The sequence below is a fragment of the Eumetopias jubatus genome, unplaced genomic scaffold, assembly GCF_037043125.1.
Source record: "Eumetopias jubatus isolate StellerSeaLion01/CBP00866 unplaced genomic scaffold, mEumJub1_p1.0 scaffold_13, whole genome shotgun sequence".
NCBI classification, from domain to species: domain Eukaryota; kingdom Metazoa; phylum Chordata; class Mammalia; order Carnivora; family Otariidae; genus Eumetopias; species Eumetopias jubatus.
In genome coordinates, this window is record NW_028274819.1 from 10173027 (window position 1) to 10192024 (window position 18998).

The 18998-nt window shown below is 62.0% G+C and overlaps 1 protein-coding gene across 1 annotated transcript in view; it reads left to right on the plus strand.

The window, feature by feature from the left end:
* SYT7 (synaptotagmin 7) overlaps positions 1 to 18998 on the plus strand; it is a 60639-nt gene that overhangs the window by 29151 nt on the left and 12490 nt on the right. The window contains 7 exon segments of the mRNA XM_088017468.1: positions 1566 to 1645; positions 5733 to 5864; positions 6779 to 7007; positions 10146 to 10210; positions 10359 to 10379; positions 10498 to 10866; positions 14794 to 14916. Coding sequence (XP_087873594.1) covers positions 1566 to 1645; positions 5733 to 5864; positions 6779 to 7007; positions 10146 to 10210; positions 10359 to 10379; positions 10498 to 10866; positions 14794 to 14916 — 1019 coding nt within the window.

Here is an 18998-nt window from a genome sequence, read left to right on the forward strand (position 1 = left end):
TGGAGCAGAGAGAGGGCAGCTTTTGTGGACTCGGAGGATCCAACAGCTCCGTTTTTTTCCACTCTTAAAAGTTTTGGCTCGGAGGCAAGAGCCCGGGGCTGAGACCCCCCGGTGGGAGGGGGGCACTGGGGGGACACTCCCACGCTATCCATTCTGAGAACTGCTGGGTACCTAGAGACCAGACAGTCCCTGCCCTTTCGGGCTGCGTTCCCCCAGGGGCTGGGGGCACTGAAGTAAGTCAGGAGAGAGCTAGACATACCTGTGATGAGAGCCTAGAAGGATGAGGGACCTGGGGCGCATCCGGTGACAAGTACCCCTTTTTGGAAAGGAGGAAAAGGAGGTCAGAGAGGACAAGGGACTTGACAAGGGTGACACGGGGAGGGTGCGGCGTTGCCGGGAGCAGGACCCAGGCACCCCTGAGACCTGGGGGCGCTGGAGGTGGAGTGAGGACTCTGCCCCTCCACCCACAGCATTCTGGGGGTCCGCTTCACCGCTGCCGGGCTCCCTCCGTGGGCGGCTCCCGTGCCCTGGAAGGGGCTGCCGCTGGTGGGAGTGTCGGGGACACGGCTGTGTGGCTCTTACTTTGTTTCAGGGAGGATGGAATCATTGGCTGTTGTGGCTGTGGTGTGGGAGCACAGGACGGGATGTTGGGGAAACGTGTGTGCACGCATCAGGGTGTGCGTGTGCGTGTGCGTGTGCGTGTGTCTGAGCTGCCTGGCCCAGGCCCGTGGCCCGTGGGTGCGCGTGAGCTCACTCCGTGGCAGCCGGGAATGTTAATGGTGCCCAGCTCTGCATGAGCTAAATTTAGAAACCCAAACCGAGAAGGTGAACGGTGCTCACCTTCGCAGCGGCAGGCCCGGTCCCCACTGCAGCCACGGCCCTTCCCCTGGCCGGGGGACCTGGAGCCCCCACCCGGCCTGCCATGCCCTTTCCCCGCTCATGCTGGTGTGAGGAACTCTGGGGTGCCAGTGGGCAGCCTCTCTTCCTAAGGCTGCCTTCCTATAAAGAAGAGTGCTCAGGCCCTGCCCTGCCTCACTGCCCAAGGCAGGAGGACCCCAGGGAGCCCCCAGATGACGCTGGGTATGGTCCTGGGCCGGACCGGGCACAGGGCCCTCTCCCTGCCCCCGCCATTCACGTCACTGGCCACTGCCAACCTTGCCCCTGCAGGATGCCACCCCCACCATCTGGGGGTGGTGACGTGGCCAGTGTGACGTGGCCAGGCGCCTGAGAGCCGTCTGTCCGTGGCAGAGGGAGATGTGTTTCTGGGAGCTGGGCCAGAGCCCCAGGAGACAGGCAGCCGGGAGGGGCCCCATCCCTGGGGGTCAGGGGTACCCTTCGAGGGGCAGCGTGGTCCTCGAGCCTTATGGGCCAGGGAGCTACCAGCCGGCGAACAGATAGCAGTGGGGCTGGCCCCCCACATGGGTTGGTGACACCTTCACACGTGGGCCCCTGGACCTTGTGGCCAAGGCTGGGCCCCAGCCTGCTCCCCTCCCCAGGCCCATGCTGGGGAGGCAGGGAGGGCGCAGTGCTCTTTGCCCGGAGTGACCCTGGTGCTATCTCCACAGGGCAAACGCTACAAGAACTCCCTGGAGACTGTGGGCACGCCAGACTCAGGGCGTGGGCGCAACGAGAAGAAGACCATCAAGTAGGTGCCAGGCTTCCAGTTTGGGGCAGGAGCACACAGGCAGCCCCAGTGGGAGGAGCCTCCCCCCTCCCCAGAGCTGGCCACACACCCTCACACGTTGGCACCATTCTCTCTCCCTGCCCCGTGCCTGCACACTCCTAGTGCCTCAGGGTGGCTCGGGGGCTCCAGCTTTTTCTGCCCACGCCCCGCCCCCCCGCAGACCCTCACCATGTTCCAAGGACTCCAGCTCCCCATTTTCTGGCAACTGTCACTTCCAGCTCTGTCTGCCTCGTCCCTCAACCCTGGTTGCTGGTTCCTCCATCTACCCGCATATCACACACCATCTCCAGCACCCTCCTAGCTCCCCTGCATATCTGAGGGCCCCCCCCAGCCCCGGCTGGAATCCCCTCTCTCAGGGGGCTCAGGCTCTTCTCTAAGACCTCACCAGTGTCCTGAGGGTGACTTGGAAGGTGGGCAGACCTCAGTGCTGGGCCACTTGGGAAGCAGAGCAATGGGGACTCTTCCCTTCCCTGTCACTTCTGGTCCCCACGGCCTGTCTTGCTGCCTCTGCCTCACCCAGGCTCCCTGCTTGTGCTCTGAGATCCCCCTTCAAGGAGGCGGGTTTGCCTTCCGCAGACCACCTTGGCCAGCCCACGGCACATGGTCGCTGGGACACACCCAGGGCAGCCCCCGCCACCAGCCACCCTACCTGGCTGGAGGCTCTGGGAATGAGGGTTCTCTCTGGAGGGCTCCTCTCTGCTGAACCCAGGCCTGCGCTGGGAGGCCATTAGGCTGAGGTGGGGCTGGGTGCCCCTCCGTCTTAGCCTGGCCAGGGCCAAGCCTGCCAGCAAGGGGCTTTGCCTGAAGGGGAGCCGCCCCAGCCTTCCCTGACCCCCACTTCCTTCCTTTAACTCAAGGCCTGCACCAACCCTGCCCCACACCTTCCCTTCTGCGCCCCTTCCCACAGCCTAGTCCGCCCCCCCCCTTCTTGTCCCTCTTCTCCCTTCTCCCTCTCCCCTGCTCCTGAGGGCTCCCTCCCTGCTCCTCCCCTGTTTTCAGCTCTTGCTCTAACCCTGTTTAGGGCCTTCACAGAAGCTTCCAGTGTGTGCCTTGTTGGGGGGGGGGCGGGCAAGTGGAGGGGTGGGCCTGCCGAGGTTGGGGGTGGGAGGAGGTTCGGGAAGAGGCCTCGGGGAGCCTTTGAAGCTGGGTTTGGTTGCACACTCTCCGGTCTTCAAAGCCGAAAGCTGGCAGGTCTCAGGGGCTGATGCAGAGCCCAGGCCCCAGGCTTTCTGAAGGCAGGGAGGGACCATGTGGGGCCCAGCCCAGCACCTATGCCGCCTCCAGACCAGGCCCCTAACCCAGTTTGCAGCTGGGCCAGGGGGCCTGTCTCTGCCAAGTGACCATAACCTGGGCATGTGTATGTTCTGGATAGTCATGGAAAGGGCCCGTGAGAGGGGATGGGATGCCCAGCAAGGGGGAAGGCGGGCAGCACGGGGTGCAGCAGGCTCTGCAGGCTGGGACAGCACCCACGAACGCTCTCTGAGACAAAGTGAGGGCAACAGTGGCTCTCCCCTCTTCTCCACAACCCTGCAGCCGCTGCCACCTCCCACCCTGCTGAGCTGTCAGAGCCTCTGCCTCAGGGGAAGGGAGTCACCATTCCAGTCTACAGGCCCCTAGGTTCCTAGGCCTTTACCTCTTGCCAGGGCCCAAAGCCAGTCGAGTGGCAGGAAGCAGGGCTTACCCATTGCACAATCTCCACATGGGCTTAGGAGCTCCTCTGAAGGGATCTTTTGTCAAGGATGCTGGGAAGTTGCATTCTTTAGCAGTGGTTCCCAAACTGTGTAAATGATTAATAGTTATTCCATGAATCACTGAGGCTTCATCGGTTTCATGGCCAACTAAGTTTGGGAAACACTGCACACTCTATCTCCCTCTTGGAGATACGGGTATTCATTGACCCATTAGAGGCTCTGAGAAGTCCTGCAGTAAAGGAACCTGTGTTTCCAAAACTTTTAAAATTAAAGATGGTCTTTTCCAGTACTGCAGCAGACAACATGAGGGACCCTGGAGCTCCTTGGAACGGAGGGTGGGAGACCAGCCCGGCAGTGATGACCCTGGTGGCTCTTTCTCTCCAGGACCTAGGATTGATTTGATGACACTTGATTTTGGAGATCTGGAGGGGGGCAGGGGGAGGGAGGCCTTCCAACTGGTTCCCTCTCTCGGTTACACTGGAGGAGGGGGACCAAAGGATGTCTCTGGCAGGAGCAGGGTCTTCCGTTGAGGGGGGCCTCCCCAGGGAGGGGCCGCCCGGTGCTGAGGTCTGTCCTGCCTCCCTTCTCAGTCTCCACTGTGCCACTCACAAACTGGCTCAGGACTCTGGCTTCGAACCCGGTGTACAGAGTCCCTGTGAGACATTTCCGAGGCGCACTCTGCTCCAGACAGACAGACGCTGTCCACACCCCCTTGGGCCAGGACCACCATCTCCTCTGGGCCTGTGGTGGCCGCCCAGCTTCTCTCCTTTGTTCCCAAGTCTGAGGCTAAGAACCAAGGTCAAGGTCAAGCTCTGGTGTGGGGTCGGTGTGGGGGAAGAGAAGCAGGTGCCCCAAGAACACGTTTGCTCCTTCTTGAGGGGGTGTGCCTCCCCACAGTGGCCTCCCCCACAACAGGGCCCCCTCGCCTTGGCCTTGAGCAGCGGCACAGCCTCAGCACAGGCCAGGCCCACCCCCAGAACCTCCTAGAGCCCCTTCCCCTAGATGCGTTTCTGAGGGCTCAGGCATGGCTCCCTTCTAGAGTGTTCCTTTGGCCTGTTTCTTCTGCCTTTCCTCTCCCTATGCTCCGAGACCTGCTCCTCGGGGCCCCAGGAGCCTGACAAGCTGATGGAGCCCCTTGTCTGAGGCTTCTGCAGCCAGCCCCCAGAGGAAGTCCCCACATTCTCTGTGCTTCCAGCCTATCTGCTTCATTGGTATGACTTGTCTCAGAGCAGAAGGAGGTGGGAAGACCGGGGCAAAGGGTCCCTTCCAGACCTAGCAGCTCCACCCTGGAAAGGATCAGGGGCACAGGGAGAGGCTACCCGGGCTGGCAGGTCAGGTATGTGTCAAGGGCCCGGGGCTGAGTCTGCCCATCAACCCCCACAGAGAAGGGCAGGCTCCCTCCACACGGGCCCCAAAACATTGGACCTGGAGGGCTCCGGTGACTCTGGTCACGCCCTCAGCAAGGTCAGAGGCCTGAAGACCTTTCTCTTTTCTGGGGGGGCCACCCAATCACCACATCTGCATTGAGTGGAGAATGTCTTCAGCTCAGCTGAGATCCCACCAAGCTCACACAAAGGCTGTGTCCTAGGAGGAGAGAGAGCAGAGGAGGCTGGGGGTACCTCAGGCCAACAGGAGGAGGAGAGAGATGGGCAGGGAGCCGGGCCTGCCCCAGGAGCGGCTCCGTGGAGGTGGATGGAAGAGGGGAGAACCTTGGGTCTCCGCTGTGGGAGAGCTGACAGCCCAGCGGTTACAGCCAATCTTCTGGTTTGGCAGGCAGGGAGACTGAGGCCAGGAGCGGTTGGGCCCCCGGACAAGTCGGCAGCAGGGCCTGATCTACCTTTCAGCTCTTTCCAGCCAGAAACCAGCACTCTGTCCTTCTCCCGCTCCCCGCACCAGCCTCCCCCACGCCTGTCCCCAGCCCCCTCTCCCCCCTGCTCCCCTCTCATCATCTTTCTCTCTCCCACCAGCTTCCCGGGCTCGAGGCTCCAGCGTGCCCACCTGCAGCTCGCCTCCTTTCTGCGTGGCTTCTCCCGGCCCTCGAGTGTGTGAGCGTGTGCGGGCGCGCAGGCGGGCGCGTGCGTGTGTGTGAGAGAGAGTGTGTGTGTGTGAGTGTGTGTGTGTGTGTGTGTGTGTGTGTGTGTGCGCGCGCGCGCGTGCGCACTCATGCACTCGCTCGCTCGGGGCGCAGCTGCTGCCTCTCTTCCTCCCGCAGGAGCAGACCCTGGCCCTCTCGGCTCTCTGTGGCTCTCTGTGTGTGCAGCCCCGGGGGCCCCTGTTCCCTCTGCCCCTGCAGGACTTGCAGTTCTTGTTTCTTCTTGTATCTCCCTGTTTTCTCCCCTCTCTCTCTGCCCCTCCAGCGATCTAGACAGAGACTTTTGGAATAACAATGAGAGCACAGTGCAGCAGAAATGGAGCTCCTATCCTCCCAAGGAGTTTATTCTAAACATTTCACCCTACGCCCCTTATGGCGACCCACGACTGTCCCTCAAGTGAGTGACTTTACCTGGTTTGATCCTATGTACCGAGTATCCGCGCACGCCCTCCTTCCCCTCTGGCCCTCACTTCCCTCCTGCTCCTGTCCCCGCCCCCCTCCGCCCCGGACTTCCCCACCGGTGCACCCATGGGCAGGCCGACCATGGAGACGAGCAACCCCTCCTGCCTCCCCTCACCTGCCTGCCCCTCTCCCGTCCCCTCCCCCAGGGCCAGCCGAGCAGGAGAGCCCCCTCCGCAGCCACACCCGGCCCCCCAGCGGGTCTCCCCCCCTCTGTGCAGTCAGGATGGGGTTGCCCGTTTGGTCCCTCCCTCTCGGCGTGGCTCCCTTTCTCCTCCCCGCTGTGTGCTGCTGCCCTGGCTGCTCGGTGGTGGTGCTCGGTGGTCGGTGGTCGGTGGTCGGTGGTCGTGGTGGCGGTGGTCGGTGATGGCGGTGATGGTGGTGGTGGTGATGAACTCTGACTAACACGGCTTTCTCTTTCTCCCTGCCTTGGGGCCTCCTGGCCTGGACAGCCCGCTCTTCCTCCGTCGTTAACCCTTCGTTGTCCTGTGGGATAGAGTTGGAGGTGGCTGCCCTCCCCCCACCCCCGCCGCCCCCGCCCCAGGCGGTGGGGAGGGGCCGCCCCTCCGTTGTCGTGGTGCGTTGTTCTCCGACCCCAGCCCGCCCGGCCCCCTCTCTCCTCTCTGCAGGCTCTGCTGTTAACCCACTTGCAGTGCTGATGTCTCTCTCTCTCTCTCTGTCTGTCTCTTGTCCGTCTGTCTCTCTCCTCCTCTCTCACTGTCTCTTTCTTCCTTTTATCTGTCATTGTTTTTCTCCCTCTCCCACCCCCACCCCCACGTGTGGCCCGCCCTCTCCCCCCCCACCGCCACCCCCGGCGCCCCTCTGGCCCGGCTGCCTCCCGCGTGCCTCCAGTGGCACCCTCCTGTCGGGCGCCAAGGTGGCCGCCGCGGCGGGGCTGGCGGTGGGGCGGGAAGGCCGGCCGGGGGAGAAGCCAGCGCTGGTGCCGCCACCCAGAGAGGACACCTCGAGAAGCGGCGGGGCTGCCCCCAGCGAGCCGGGCAGCGGTGGCAAGGCGGGGAGAGGCCGCTGGCGGACGGTGCAGAGCCACCTGGCCGCAGGGAAGCTCAACTTGTCCAAGTGAGTCATGGCCCTGTGGCCGCTGGAGCCGTGAGCTCGGGTCGGCCCCCGCCGGGGGGGGACAGTGGGACCCCCCCGGCATGCCCGCTGCTGCCCCCAGAGGTGCCGTCCTCGGCCCCTGGCTCATTTCATCCCTTCATGAGACGCGCATCATCCTTGCCATCGGGCACAACTAACAGCCATACGGTGTCAGTGTCGCATCCCAGCCTCCGGCTGCTGCCCACCCCCCCCCCCATCAGTCTCTTTCCTTGCCAGTGACCAAGCCATTCCATTTTCTGCCCCCCGAGGCGGCTTCATTTCAATCCTCAGGTCATCCCATCCTCTTTGACTGGCCGCCCCATCCAGCCGTCAGGTCATCCCTCCGTGGGCCACCCGTGGTTGCTCAGCCATTGGACCATCCCATCCCTGGGGAGCTGGCCCACTCTCAGCCTGTGTTTGATGCCACTCATCTGCCACCGGGCCTTCCCTCTTACAACCAGCAGATGGCTCTAGACCCAGAGGCTGAGCCGTTCCATTTTTGACCATCTGGCGCCTCCACCGGCTTGTACCCGCTCTTGTCTGCACCATTTCCGCATCTGTCCCGCAGGCCCACCATGAGCAGCTGGGCTGTCCCCACGGGTCCGTCCTCACCTCAGCCACCCCATGGGCTGTCCCAGTCCTGGGCAGCGAGCGATCCCACTGGCAGCTGGTGGGTGGTGTGTTCTTGGCGGTTGGGTTGCTGAGCCCCCCGGCTAGCTTCTCTTTTCTGACCAGGGTGGTCTGGACTGCAGACAGAAGAGCCATTTCCCTTTTAAAAGCTCTCTGAGCTTGCCAAACAGGACAGTCCCTCTCTTGGGCCATGGACATAGGGATGGCCCCTGTTCACAGCAGAAAGTGTATTCTCTCCTCCCCCAGCATGGGGCTGCTTTATTCTCATCTTGGCTTTTAGAAACTTCCATGTTCCCGCAGCTGAGCCCTTCCAGGCTCTAAATCCTTTGAACTATGACCATTCTCACCCACTGGGATGTAGGTTCCATTTTCAGCTATTCGAACTGCCTCATTCCCAGCTAAGGGAGCAGCCTCTCACTTAGGAAACCGGCAGCCCTGACCCCTTCTTAGCTGGGGGCTGTCCTGTTGCCTTCCTTCAGCACCCCACCCCGCCCCTGGTTCTCTTTAGAAGGCCTATGACTCCTGCCTTTGGGACCACTGAGGGCCACTGTGCTGAGACCGTATTGCTTGTTGGCCTGAAGGCACACAGGCCCATTTCTCCCCTGACGTCGAGCCTCAGGAAGGTCTCGGAGGGAAGCCCCACACCCCCTCGGAGAGCCAGGCCCAGCACCCCGCCCTCCCCAGGCTGCTCTGGCCACAGACTCCAGGCTGGCTGAAGGCTCCATGCCATCCACTGGCTCCAGGCGTGGAGGCACCAATTTTAGTTTCCTGTGACCGAGAGGTTGTAAATTGGACTAATTTTGGATGTGATAGGAAACCAAAATGAGGTCAGCAAGGAGGAGGAGGAAGCCATCCAACTGTCGTCTGCCCCTGCCTCGGCCTGCCCCCAGGGAGCTGTGGGCCTACCTGGCCGGCCAGGCCTGGGCCTGTCCCTGGTGGTAGCCCAGGCTCCAGACCTGAGCTAGGCAAGGCTGCTGCCTCCTCCAGGACCCCAGCTCCCAGCTAAAGCCATGTTTTGCCTCTCTCTCTCTCTCTCTCTCTCCCCCCTATCTCTTGTTCTCTCTCTCTCTCTCATTCTCTCTTTACTATTCTCTGACTTTCTCTCCCTCTTTTGCTCTCACTCTTTCTTTCTTTCTCTCTCTCTAGCCCGCAGGGGCAGCTTAACTGTTGTCCTTTAGTTCCCATGGTAGGCTCGGGAGGGAGCAAAGCTGAGGTCTGGCTGCAGTGGTGAAAGCGGCTCCAAGGGCCCTGGGGCCCCTCCTGCAGGCAGCCCCGGGGGGGGGGGGGTACCTGGCTGCCCTGTGGTTCTAGACCAGGAGTTGGCAAGCTTTCTCTGTAAAGGGCCAGATAGGAAATGCTTAGGCTCTGCAAGTCACATAGTCTCTTTTATGCCAACTCAAGCCTGTCACGGCCATAGACAGGATGCAAATTAGTTTGTTCCAGTAAGACTTTATTTACAAAGACAGGTGGTGGACCAGATTCGGCCCACAGGCCATAGTTTGCCAACCCCTGCCCTCGACCACTGGATCGGGAGACGGAGGGAGGGGACAGAAGAGGAGGTTGGGACCTCTGAGGCTCCGGCCCTGCCTATGGGGTGTGCTGAGGTCTCTGGCCAGGAGAACGAAACAGGCAGGTTGCCTGGGGAGGCCAGGGGTCTCTGACTTTTCCTACCTCCATCTCCTGAGACATTTGCAGGTACCACTGGCACGGGGAGCGTTAGCTGAAACACATGTCCCTGGGCCCGACCTCATTAGGTCCTCATGGCAGCCCTGGGACAGAGGCGGCTCAGGGATGATTTTCCACCCCGGGGTTTTATGAAGACACTCAGATGAAGAAACTGAGGGGTGGACTCACTTTTCCAAAGTCCTGCGGTTCGGAAGCAGCAGAGCTGGGGCTTGAACCTGGGTCCCTCTGACCTCATACTGCCTCTGATCAGCCATGCCCTGCTTCCTGCCTGTCCCTGCCCCCTTACCAGCATTTTTCAGGGATGCCTGTGGGCCTGCTAGGAGGCGCCCCCTCTTGAAAACGTATAGCCACCCTGTTTTCCATCAGAATTGGGGCAAAGTGACCAGACAAGTGGTTCCTGGGGCTCCCACCTCATCTGCTCCTTTCCCGGGTTCCCTCTTCTCCCTGGAGTCACTCCCAAGAGATCAGGAATGGACACTGCATCTCAGAAACAAGGGACCCTGGAAGGAGGGCAAAGGTCTGCTCCGGAGCCTGAATCCTGAGGCAGCCCTGGCCACAAGGCAGAGGCCCGAGGACAGAGGGGTGTCTGAGGACAGTCCCCAGCCTCCGTGGCCCAAGCATAAGAACCGCCGGCTTTCCCTGCCCTGCCGCACGTTACTAGGCCAGCTCTGCACTGGCCTGGATTTCCTCGGGTCTCCAAAGGCCGGTCGTACTTCGATCACAGAGGCAGACTTTCCTGGGGTCCCCCAGCGAGACCGCGGGAGGGGGCGGAGCAGCTCCCTCCCCCCACTGCCGTTGGGCACGCCAGGCCCAGGGCCCCGGGGACGCCTTCACCACGCAGCCTCCACAGCTCCCGCGGCTCAGACAGGAGGCGTTGGAGCATCAGGCGAGCCAAGGCCAGAGGGCGGGCTGGGCAGGGCCAGCAGGGGCTGGGGGGCCGGGGGGAGGGGCTCAGGGCGGGCGCGGGGTTCGGTGGCCTCCTGAGTGAGGTGGTGGCAGAGCTACAGCACAGCGGTGGCAGCAGGGATGGAGGCCCGGCGAGGTCCGGCAGAGCGCGCCCTGCACTGGGGCCTCCCAGTCTTGACCCTCGGCTTCTTTCTCCTCCACTGTGATCCCTTCATCTGCTTCTCCTTTCTCTCCTCTCCTCCACCCGCCCCAAGTTTCGAGGACTCCACCCTGTCCACGGCCACTACCCTTGAGTCTATCCCCAGCTCCGCGGGAGAGCCGAAATGCCAGCGACCCCGCACCCTGATGCGGCAGCAGAGCCTGCAGCAGCCGCTGAGTCAGCACCAGCGGGGCCGGCAGCCCAGCCAGCCCACCACCAGCCAGAGCCTGGGCCAGCTGCAGGCCCACGCGGCCTCGGTGCCGGGCCCCAACCCCCGGGCCCATGGCCGGGGCCAGGCTCGGCAGGGCACCTCGGCCGGCTCCAAGTACCGGGCGGCCGGTGGCCGCAGCCGCTCCAACCCAGGCAGCTGGGACCACGTGGTGGGGCAGATTCGAAACCGAGGCTTGGACATGAAATCCTTCCTGTAAGTCCCCCCCTTGAGCGGGCCGGCCCCCACCTCCCGACCCAGTCTCTCTGCCCTCATCTCCTTGGGAGCGGCTGGCCCTGCCCTGGCTCCAGGCCCTCCATCTCCGCGGCAGGAGCAGACTCGGCCCACCCCTCCCCAGCCTCCTGTGGCTCGAGGCTCCGTGCCTGCAGCCCCCCATGGAAGGATTCTTACCTGGGCCACCCCTCTGAGGACCCCGGCTCCTCCCCCTTCGGTGCCTCCCAGGGCTCGGAGAAGGTCCTTCCCCCAAATGTCAGTGGGGACCCTGGACAATGCCGCTGAGACTTGAGGCCACCTGGTCCGCTTCCTCTTCCTGCTGGTCGCAGGCTGCTCCTGGCCTCCCTGCTAGCCTCCCCCCCTCCTCCCAAACCTGGGCTCTGGCCCTGCCTCCGAGCCTCCAGATCACCTCTTCCCTGTAACCCGACTCAGCTCACCTTCCTGCCCCGCACTTCCTCCCTCCCTCTCACGGTTCCTGCCATCAGCCCTGTCCTCTGCCTCTCTGACCTTCTCCAGCCACCTGTCCTCCAGCTCCCAGAATGACCCATGCCCTGAGGACAAACCTCAGATGTTCCCCCCAAAGCTTTAGAAAAGGTTCTTTGTAAGTCAGAGGCTTCTCTCAAGTGTACAGGTCTGAGAAGTAACCACACGCCATGGGTATCTAACTGTAGCCATTCCTCATCACCCCCCATCCCGTGCTGCCCTGCCCCACATGTAGGGGCCCTGCCCAGGGCGCCCCCTGCTCTGGCATCACTCTGGGCCTCGGCACTCACTCTCAGAGCCCAGGGCAGACCTGGGCTTTTGCCCCTGATATCCCTCGCCTCCTCCGGCCTAACATGACCTTCCTTCCAGGCTCTGGGGATTATTCCCATCGCCCAGGTCTTCCCTGGGAGCACTTTTCATGGAGCAAGAGACCAGCACTAAGCCTGGGAGAGGAGAAAGGAGGAGGAAGGGGAAGGGCAAGATGCAAGGCCCAGCTCATTGGCAAGATGTGGGGATTCTGAAGGCAAGCAGGTCCCTCCGAGCTTCCTAGCTCTCCAGCTGAGACCCCAGCCCAGGCTTCCAGGGCAGACGGGAGTGCTGTCCCTGGCAGGGGCACCCCAACAGAAGAGGCCTTGCCATGCCAGCTTCCCACATCCGTGCAAGTGGCCCATGGCCCTGGCTGGCAGCTCGTGCGGCCCGTGCCTCTACTTGGCACATCCAGGCAGCACATCTGCCGGGGCTCTCCCTGACCCAAGGACCCTTGGGGATCCAGCTGGTGCCTGCATGACACAAGATGCCCAGCAGAGCCTCCTGGCTTCCAGGCGGTGGTTTGTCTGGGGACGGATATGGTGGCACTGGTGTGGATTAGGAGAGTCGAGGGAATGGGTTCTTCTGTGGCTTGAACAGAACTGGGAGCCAGCGGGCCCCCGCACCCCTCTGCTCCTCCTGCCCTCCGGCTGCTCTTTGCACAGCTGTCACCCTGCTTCCTATTCTAGCAGCCATCAGACTGGGCCAGGGGCCGTTCCCCAGGCCCCGGGAAGAAGGGAGCCCGCTGCAGGAAAGCCTCTGTGTACCGACCCTTCCCTGCCCGCTGCACCCCTGCTCAACTGGGATTTGCTGAACGGTGCCCCTGTGCCAACATCCTCAGTCCACACTGCTGCCCCCACCACGGCTTTATGGGCCCCTCGCCTTCTGGCCACCGCTAGAGATCACCCAACCCCCCACCTCCTCCACTTGTCATTCCTCCCGGCAGGGGTCGGCAAATTTTTTTCTGTAAAGGGCCAGATTATAAATATTTTAGGCTTTGTGGGGCACGTGGTCTCGATCACATTTTTTTAAAGCAATGCTTTAAACACGCATAAGCCATTCTTAGCTTGTGGGCTGTAGAAAGACAGGCCACCAGCTGTACTTTGCCCACCTCTGACCCCCCGCCTTACAGTTTAGCTGGTGTGCTTCTGAGGCCCTTCTCTTGTCCCAGATGCTGCTGGTCTACGGAGACAGCCGGGGTGGAGGGCTAGCCAGGCCTCCCAGGACCCGACCCCCTCTTGCAGGGAGGATGGTGTTCCTCCTGCTTAATGGGTGTGACACCCCCCCCCCAATACCACCAGCTTCTCCCCAGACTCTCCTCTTGCCCCTCGTTCTCACCCTTGCAGCCTGTGTTGCTGGGGAGAATGACAAATTGGGAATTTATGCAGAGGAGCCGTTTTGTTTTTAAGAAGAGCAAAAGGAGTATCTGAAAAATGCATTAACCAGGGAAAAAAACATGTTGTTTTCGTTGGGTTCTCCTTCCCCCAGCTCAACCCAGCTCCCAAGCAGCCAAATGGAATTTTACCAACAGTAAAACAGTACCGGTGGGCAGAGAACAAAGAAAACAAGGATTTGTCCTGAGGGAAGGGGGAGTTGTTACCCAAAAGTTGGATGCCAGCACGAGTGTCAGCCTGGAGTAATGTGCCCAGGACAAAGATGTATGACATGGAAGGCGGTGCAGCCACTTAGCTTCCTCCCCTCCCTGGGCCCCCACTGCCATCTCCCATTTTCCCTGCGCCCCGCCCTCCCCCCCCCCCCCCCCCGCAGGTGCCACGTCTCACCTGCTTGAGTTCCCTTTCCGACAACCTCTCTAGGAAATAGCCACAGCCGCCTCTTCCTGTCTAAACCTTGCCCCCCTGGACGGTGGTTGAAAGGCAGACTTCCCAACCCAGGATCCCCCTCTCTGGAACATTCTGTTAGGCTCACCATCCTTTCCTTGGCCCTTCCTGAGACATGCTTTCCTCCCTGCCCCATCTGAAATCCCCTTCTTCCTTTGTTCGGATGAGAGACGCAGGGCTGGACGAGCTCCACAAAATACCCAGAAAATGCCCATGAATTCATGATTTTGCAGGGCAGCAGGTCACCAGGTCACCTTTTGTCCCTGGAAAATGCAGGGAGACCCCACAGTTGCCCAGGGGTTCTCTGAGAATGCCGCCTATGAAAAAGTCACACCTTGACCTCTGGCCCCACGCTGCTGCCCACATGGCAGCTCCTTGTCCACCTGGACGGAGCCTCCCTCAAAGCAGGATGACTCCAGCCCCTTCCAGATCTTCCTCTCTGCAGAAATTCCTCCAGACCTTGCCAGCCAGGTTCCTGCACTTTCTCTCTCTCCACCTTTGCTTTTTGGTGACTTCTGGACTACTTCTCCGAGGAAAGGCCCCTGAACTGGACCCAAAAGCATTGGTGGTTATTCCCTGGATCTCCGGGAAGGGGGACTCAGGAGAAGGCCCATGACCATAAGCCAGACTCAGGAGAAGGCCAGCACACCATAAGCCAGAAGGGACTTCCGTTCTCCTCTGATGGGCTGTGTGTTCAGGGACCCCCTCCTGGTGTCAAGGACATCTGGCTGACCATGACCCAGAGATGTCTTTATTAGGAGCACAGGGTGCAGCACCCATTGGATTTCCAAACTTTCTAAGAACCTCCCACCTGGGAACCCAAACCTGCCTGCCCTTCCCCATGCAAGATGGCGATGGAGCCCCTCTCTCTTCTCCCAGGGGCCCAAATGGCCAGAGCGAGTAGCTCCCCTCCCCCGGCCTTCCCCGAGCCTTCCTCGGCAGTCTTCCTCGGCAGCGTCTGGGGCACATGCCGCTTCAGCGGGCCTCGGGCCAACCCCGTCCCAGAATCTCTCCAGAGCGTCCCGCTCCCTGGCTCTGAGGCAGGCTGGGTCTCAGGCTGTGGACACCTCCCCTCATCCCCTCCCTTTCCGCCTCCACCCGCCTCTGCTCTACAACTTTTGACAGTGCTAAAGTGTGTGGTTTCTCTCCTGCAGGGCCAGTTTCTTACGCATTTTTCTTCTCTCTCTTTGTCTCTGTCTCTGTCTCTCTCTTTCCCCTCCCTGCCCCCGCCTGTGGGGCCTCCTCGTTTCCTCCCGGCTGGTGGGCTGCCCACCTCGGGCAGGGAAGGCAGGATGGTGGTGCTATCCTTGGTCTTAGGGCTTTCGGAACAGGATGACTTTGCCAATATCCCTGACCTGCAAAACCCAGGAACCCAGCAGAACCAGAACGCTCAGGGGGACAAGAGGTACGAGCTCAGGCGAGGGCCTGCGGCGGCCGCGGCAGAGATGGAGGCGTGGAGAGGCTGCCGGCCTCCACCAGCCCTGCCCCGGCTGCTGGATGAGGCGGCGGTGCCCTCAGCGATCCTGGAGCGGGAGGACAGCCCCCTCCCCAGCCGGTGCCCTCACACACGCCACCCCGGGCTGTCCCTGGGGTCCAAGGCCAGTGTGGCCGTCCTGGGACCATTCTGGATCAAGCCTGCTCCCCAGGCATGCTTGCCCTCGCCCGGAGCAAGTCAGCCTTTCTGCCCCATCTCTCTGCTTGGCTCCCCCCCACACCTCTTGCTGCCCCTCATTTTCCATCTCTGCCCCCCCCAACCCCGAAATCCCAGTTTCTCTGGTGGTTGGTGGGCGGGGGGGATGTAGGGAAGGGGCACCAGCCTGTTCTCCCTCATCCCTGCCACCTCAACCTCCCTCTTGCCTGGAGGTCCCGCTGGGGTGACGGTAGCACCCCCTCACCGCAGGGGTACTGCACAGGTGTGGCTGAGCTGCTTGGCTGATTGAAGAGGAGCCCCTGGTGGGGAGGGTGTGGGGCATGGGAGACGCGTGGGGACCAGAAAGAACCGAGAGGCAGCCCTGAACCTGAGGTACCAGGAGGAGGGAATAGGGGGAGAGCCCGAGAGCAGACCTGTTTGCTCAGGCGGAGCAGAGGCCTGGGCATTTAGCCGTAGTGTTGCCATCAGGAACTCAGGGAAGCGCCTCCTGGTGCCTCCCGTCTCAGGGAGGGCGTGGAGCACTCGCGGGGAAGGAGATGGGGGAAAGGTCGGAGGGCTGGAGGCTCGGGCAGCGTCGCAAAGGTGGGGTGATCCTGCCCTTGGTGTGGCTGCCTCCCGTCACCTGGCCTTGGGCTGGGCCAGCCACACACCTGTAAGTCGCAGAGGGAGGGCTCCTGACCTCGGTCAGGTCTGCTTCTCGCCAGACCAAAAGCCTACTGGAGAGCATGGGCTGACGGCCAGGATGCCAGCCTTCTGGCTCTGGTTGCCAGAGACCCGCTCTGCAGACGTGGGCGAGTCACTGACCCTCTCTGAGCCTCTGTTTCCTTGTCTGTCGAATGAAGGATTGGAGAGGGTGACCGCTTCCAGCTTGGGCATGCTAAGCTTCTCATGAGAGCACAGACCCTCAGGCTGGGGCACCTGTCAGAGCCTGTGAGCTGGGCAGGGATCCTGACATTCCCTGAGGCCCATAAGGCAGGAGGGGACTGTCCCAGGCCGCCACCAGGGGCCTGTGGGTTACGGAAGCCTAGGCCAAGAGTTAGACAGCTGACTGCCTGTCCCTCCAGCGGCTTCTTGCTCTTTCTTCCTGTTCCAAGTTCACAGCTGCCTGTCTATGGTGGACACAGCCACAAGTCCCCGGAGAGTGGGAGGGAAGAGCAGGACGGGTTCTTTCACTCATTGGCACAGATGGTGTCAAACCCCGAGCCCATGTCCTTGGGGGGGGGCGTGGGAGGAACAGAACCTACCACCTCCAGCCCACCTGGCGCCCCAGAAGTCCTGGGCTGGGCCCCGGGCAGGCCAGAGTGCCGTGGGGAGGGGGCCGGGGGCCACGGGGGAGAGGCGGCAGGAGGAGGCTGGGGGCCTCTGGAAGCCTGCTGAGAACCCGAGCTCTTGGGGTGGGGGGGGAAGGTGTGAAGTGTGCGGGAGCAGACGCAGGCTGGAAACGAGATTTCATATCACCCATGTGTTCATTAGCTGGCTCCATTTCCACCCACAGCCTATTTTTACCCCTGCCATGTAGGTCTCCCGCCCGTATTCTAACACACCCATCTCTTCCGACCATTACATCAGCTGTCCCTGCCTTCCTGGGAAAGGTGGGTGTGGAGGTGGGGGCCGTGGGCCCTCGCCCCCACCCTGCCTGACTCTCCAGGTGGACATATGTCATTCCCACCTGGTCACACCCACCCCATCCGTCTCATGGCCTCTGGGGTGTTTCCCAGGTGACCGGGCACTGCGAGGGTGTCCAGCACTGAGGGCTTCCTTCCCGGCACTCTCCCCCGCCCCAAGCTCGACATCGGCACTGGCAGCACCCCACCAGGCTCTCGGCACCTTAGGGCTCCACTCCTCTGGAGCCCTGGCTCTTTGGACCTTGGAATGCTGGGCTTGGGTCAGCTGTCCCTTTCTCTTCAGCTTCTGCCTCCAGACCCAGAGTCTGCCCTTCTGCCCTGGTTCCCGCCCCCCCTTTACCATCCGGCTGACCCCTTGGCTGTGGACTTTCAGCCCCTGAGGTCTCTGTCAGCGGCAAGTCCCTGGGTGACAGGAGGGCCCCGGGAGGAAGAACAGCCATTCCAATTCCCAAACAAGGTAGGGGTGCATCTAGCGAGCAACATGGAGACGGGAAGGTTGGTCAGTACCTCCCTCCCAGGATCCTTGGTGGCCTGGAAGCCCCCCATCCAGGATCTCCCAGTCCCAGAGCCTCAGTACTGTGGGCCCCAAGAACAGAATGCTGTTGGACCCAGGAGGGAGGAAGGAAGGAGGCCAGGACCACCCCTGGCCCCCGTGCCTTGCTGCCTTCACCCATCCTGCCCTGCATCCATCCTCATGTCATGCTCCCTGCCATCCCTTCCATCGCTCCTTGGGATCCGAATGGTGTCCACCGTGACCCCCCCCCCCACCCCCTGAGTGGGGCGCGGGGCAGGGCGGGGACCTGGCCACCCCCATCGCTCTCCTCGCCCCCGAACCACCACGTTTCCTCCGTCCCTGTGTGTCCCCCGCCTCCTCTCTGCCTCTCCTCTCGGCCGCCTCGCTCGTCCCCTTGTCCACCCTGCAGCCTTCTTCGCTAGTCTCCGACTAACCTTTCTTGGCCTCTCTCTCTCTCCCCCTCTCCTTCCTCCCAGCTGCTCCTCACAGGGATGTCCCTGGGCCAGTGAGGGGGCCCCTGCGCCTCTCCCTCTGCCTCTCTGTGCACTTGTCTCTCTGTCTCTCTCTGTCCTGTGACCTCCGGTAGCTTCAGTGGCGCTGACCATCTTCCCAGGCTGCTTTGCAGCTGCGCTGATGCTGTGGTGTGGCCAAAATAACTCCGACTTTCTCATACCTTCAGCAGTCAATCTGGCGCTCTCCTCCTGTCCCACTCTATTTTTAACCTGACTTTACCTCTCCAGCTATTTCGGTGCCCTCTTCCTCCCCGTGCCTGTCTGCGTAAGCACGTGTCCGCGAGTGTGTGTCCCTGTGTGTGCGCGTGCACGCAGGCGTGCCCCGCGGTGGCCGCGCCTCTGGCAGGGACCCCGGGGTGGCCCCAGGCGGGGTGGGGTGTTTCGTGCTGTCTAGGCAGGGCCGGGTTCTCACAGCAGGTGCGCCTGCGTCTGATTCTCAGGGTGTCTGTCCCTGAAACGGCTCCCCGCTTTGGTCTGTTTCAGTCGGTCCCGATTCACACGCACACCTTGGCATGCCTGGGTCTCCCTGGATGTTTCGCCTTGGGATTTAAGTGTGCATCGCCGGGGGGGGGTGTGTGTGTATGTGTGTCACCTCACTGCTCTGGTCGACCTGCCTTGTTGCTGTGCCATTCTCTCCCTGGTGCCGCCTGGGTGTCTGTCAGGCTTGTGTGCACTCGTGTGTGTGTGCGTGCGTGCGTGTGCACGTGCACACCTTGCTGTTGGGTCCTGGTATCTCCCCTCCAGGGCCTGGCAGATTCCGTGCATAATGTCTGTCTGCCTGTCGTGGTCAACTGTGTGCTGGCGGCTGGTCCATACCGAGGGTGTGTGTCTAGCCTGTGTGTGTCTCCGAGTATGAGGCTCTGGGACTCTCAGAGCTGTTCTCTTGTAGCCTGTCTCAAGCCCCATGCTGCCAGTCTTCCTGTCTTTTCCTCGCTGCCTGCCCCACCTTTCCTCCTCATGAGATGTTCCAGCCTGGTCCCTGGGCACACTTTTAGGGCCCCCTTCCTGAGCCCCAGCTGGACGGAGCCTGGGCTCACCACCCAGCTGCCGGGCCAGAGAGCCCAGCTTCCCGGGAGCGGCATGGAGTCGGGGTGCACGCAGGGCCTCGCGTGGAATGGTCAGAGTCGGGGCTTCTCGGTGGTGCCCCGTCTCTCTCTGACCCTGGGTGAGAGCCTTATCCCACAC